This window comes from Trichophyton verrucosum, assembly GCF_000151505.1.
Source record: "Trichophyton verrucosum HKI 0517 chromosome Unknown contig00256_1.f1.exp, whole genome shotgun sequence".
Taxonomy (NCBI): Eukaryota; Fungi; Ascomycota; class Eurotiomycetes; order Onygenales; family Arthrodermataceae; genus Trichophyton; species Trichophyton verrucosum.
In genome coordinates, this window is record NW_003315484.1 from 1 (window position 1) to 3315 (window position 3315).

Sequence of the window (3315 nt, forward strand, 5' to 3'; positions counted from 1 at the left end):
AGAGAGAGAGAGAGATACGGCATCAGAGATTTAGAAATTTACCAATAAACCCTACCGGGTTGGGTAGTCGGCAAGTCATAAAGGAGAGTCAAGCCACCATATGGCTAAATTCAATTGCGGAGGGAGTCGCCATTGGGAACCGGACCGTTTGTGTGGTTAGGGGTCAGTGAGTTTGATGCAGTGTGGTATGACACTGTGCTTTCTCCACTACTACCAGAGTTCGTGGAGGCGATGGCTCCCCTAGGAGCAGTGTTGTCTGGCTCGTTCACAGTCGGAGGCTCCCTCTCTCTAGTAGTATCTCGAGTATCGCGAGATGACGGCGAGACATCACGCGAGTGAGAGTGAGATCGACTGGTGGTGGGAGTCTGGTTTGGGTCGGATGGGCGCACTAGGGAAGAGACTTGCATTTGTGTCTGGGCGGGGGCTGGAGGTTGGCTTCCTTGCTGCTGTTGCTTTGAGATAGGGCTGGGATTAGCATGCGCAGTGCTATTATTCCTAGTGTTGATCTTGAAAGTATACTCCCCGGCTGAGCGGGCTTGAGCGGCCGAACTGCTTTGCCGGCGCCTCTCCGCACCAGCTCCGGAGTGTGAGCGATTCCGAGGGGTACGGCCGGTCTGAGAAGTAGTCTCGTCCGTAGTAGCAACCTCTGAAAGCTGCGATGGAGGAGGTGGAATGGGAGCATGAGAGCTTTGCGCTTTCCGCTTCTTAGGTGACTGCTGATATTCATTTCGAAGATGGTGAGGTTGGGATGAGGAGGCGGAGGCCGGGTGGCCGGAGTGTGGAGAGCTGTTGGGGCTTTTACCTGCAGGGGTGGTTGGCTGAGATTGTGGAGGAACCCAATGGTGGAACGAGATAGAAGGGGAGGTCTGTTGGACTTGATGAGCAGCCGTAGTAGAATCTTGCTTTGCAGAGGTAGATTGAGAGGAAGATGGATGGGAGTGTGAGAGGGATGACTGGGTGTTCGCGCTCATGGCCCCGGAAGATGGGGCTGAGTTGTTCCTTTGTTGAATGGGATGGTGCATGTCAGAAGCCGTAGACAGGCGTGGAAGAGATTCGGTGTTCATCTGAGGCTGGTGATGCGCTGGATTGGGAGCGTATATAGTGATTGGCGGATGTGATGGTGGCGGGGAAGGTTGTTGCGGGTGATGTTGATGCGGTGGCCGCGGTTGATGGTGGTGTGGCGGAGGATGTTGCTGCTGCTGCTGCTGCTGCTGCTGCTGCTGATGATGCTGTTGGTTATGATGTGGTTGTGGTTGATGCTGTTGCGGATGCTGCTGGTGTTGCTGATGCTGACCAGCAGGTATAGAGAGCCTAGGGGCGGAAATGGCATATGGATTAGGCGCTATTTCACGGTTCTCGGATGCTTCTATGGGACTCTGTTTGGGACGGGGTATAAACTCGGGAAACTGAGAGATATGCTTTAGGGGCTGCTGCTGCTGCGGATGCGGATGCGGCGGCGGCGGTGGTTGAGGGGGCTGCTGTGATGACTGCTGGAACGCAGGAGGAGGTGGAGGGGGTGGTGGTGGCCGATACTGCTGGGTATACTGATCATGCCTTTGTTGCTGGACCGGATATGGGCTTGAACTTGGATTGTGTCCATTATTCTGGGTCATCTGTAGGATATATTGCTGAGCCCATTGAGCATGAGGCCCTGCTAGTCCTATAAACACCAGAGGTACCATGTGAGGCGGGACATTGGAGCTGAGCGTATCTTGTAGCATCTTCTGCTCGATCTTGCGCTGATCGAGCTTAAGAGCTTCCTGCCGGGTGCGTTCCTCTTCCTGCTTGCGCTTATCCTCTTCGACCTTTGCCTGCAGCCATTGGCGCATTGCATCGTCCTGGCCGTCTCGGCTCCACCCATCACGGCCATGGTTACCACCACCAGGGACATGCTGATGCGAGTGCGTTGGCGGTGGAGGCAGAGGCATGCTGCCAGTACCGCCGTTGGAGCCACTGGAGCCGCCGTGAGAGGCCGCGGACGTCATATCTGTGACGGTGAGGCCCATGGCGGCTGGGGGAGGCAGGCTCCTGTGCGAGTCCATCTGACGGCGAGCTGGAGCTGATGACAACGGCGATGGAGGCGGCGACGGCGACGGCGACGGAGACGGGTGAGGATGCTTCTGATATGCGTATGCTGGCTTTGTGCGTGTGCACTCGTCAAGAGCCAGAGCGCCGTTGCGAGAGGAGGTCTTGAGGGTGAGCAGCATGGAGAGCTCTAGTCATGGGTCAATTCTCTCTACCTCTGCGTCTCTCTTGCTTCTTCTTCTTCTTCTTATTCTGCTTCCGTGACAGTGCTGCCCTGTGTGCGTTGTTTTGTTTCTGGTCTATCTTCGAGCCCTTATAGTTTTTCCCTTCCCGGGGTGTAATAGCGTACTTTTTGCGGACGGGTGGATTCTTAGATTTTGTGCTTCAACGTCTGAGGCGGACGTCGTGTTATCTATCCCAGGACAAGGAGGCCAGCCCATCACCGTTGTTCAGGTCAACATTCGACTTGCCGCAGTTCGTGCGTGTGATGGGCCCTTTGGTGTAATTATAGCAAGGAGGAATGGGAGAACCGGAGGTTGCGCCGGGCAGAAAGAACCCTGCCCATATAATCCGCAAGTCGCAGCACCTCATCCCAGGCCGTTTTGCCTTCCTCCCTCACCTTCCCTTTCTTCAGAGTCCACCTTTTTTTCCTCATCTCTTCTTCTCGTCTTCTCTCCTCCTCTTTGCTTTTTTGCTCTCCTTTTTTTCTTTTCTTTTTCGTTGCTTTTTTTTTTTTTCTTTTGCGCTCTGGCTCGTATGTTTTCCATCTCGCAGACGCAAAATCCTCATACAAGCGTCGCCGTATTTGGAATACGCACCGAGGCGGCGGTACAGCACGGGGCAGCCCAGGACGCTACCCTATTGGTCAGAGCGGCTCCACTTCCTCTTTTGGAAAACCTTGACTGGACTTCGTTCTTGTTTTACACTACAGAGGACCGTGATAGTCTCAGGATAGCAAAGCAGAAGAAAAAAGAGTAGGTGTGATCACTAAAAAACAGCAGATAATTATTTTACCGTAGCCGCATCCGCACCCAGCTCTCCCGCAGCCGGCCAGATATTAACGGAGTATTACAGAGCAATGGCGGTAAAAAAACACGCTGGGAACAAGGGACTGTATTCTTGGGCGACCGCGGGAAGCTTCCCAATCGGGTCAAGCGCTCGGGCTTTGTCAGGGACCCATATTTGTCCAAATGCGGAAGGCGGACCGGGCCCTTCTTGGCACCACCTTTCCTTTTTCGGCGTGGAAGGTACAGCCGAGGTTGCTCAGCCCTTCCCACTTGCCGCTTTAGG

General features: G+C 54.5%; 2 protein-coding genes across 2 annotated transcripts; both read right to left on the minus strand.

Moving 5' to 3' along the window:
- Window positions 1–110: 110 nt before the first annotated feature.
- Window positions 111–2207, minus strand: TRV_02987 (uncharacterized protein; the record flags this gene model as incomplete). Its single annotated transcript, XM_003022837.1, has 1 exon — window positions 111–2207. One exon carries the CDS (start codon window positions 2205–2207, stop codon window positions 111–113), a length of 2097 nt encoding a protein of 698 aa, XP_003022883.1.
- A 323-nt stretch (window positions 2208–2530) lies between these two features.
- On the minus strand, window positions 2531–2878 carry TRV_02988 (uncharacterized protein; the record flags this gene model as incomplete). Its single annotated transcript, XM_003022838.1, has 1 exon — window positions 2531–2878. A coding segment is annotated over one exon (348 nt), but the record flags the coding sequence as incomplete, so codon positions are not given.
- Window positions 2879–3315: the final 437 nt, after the last annotated feature.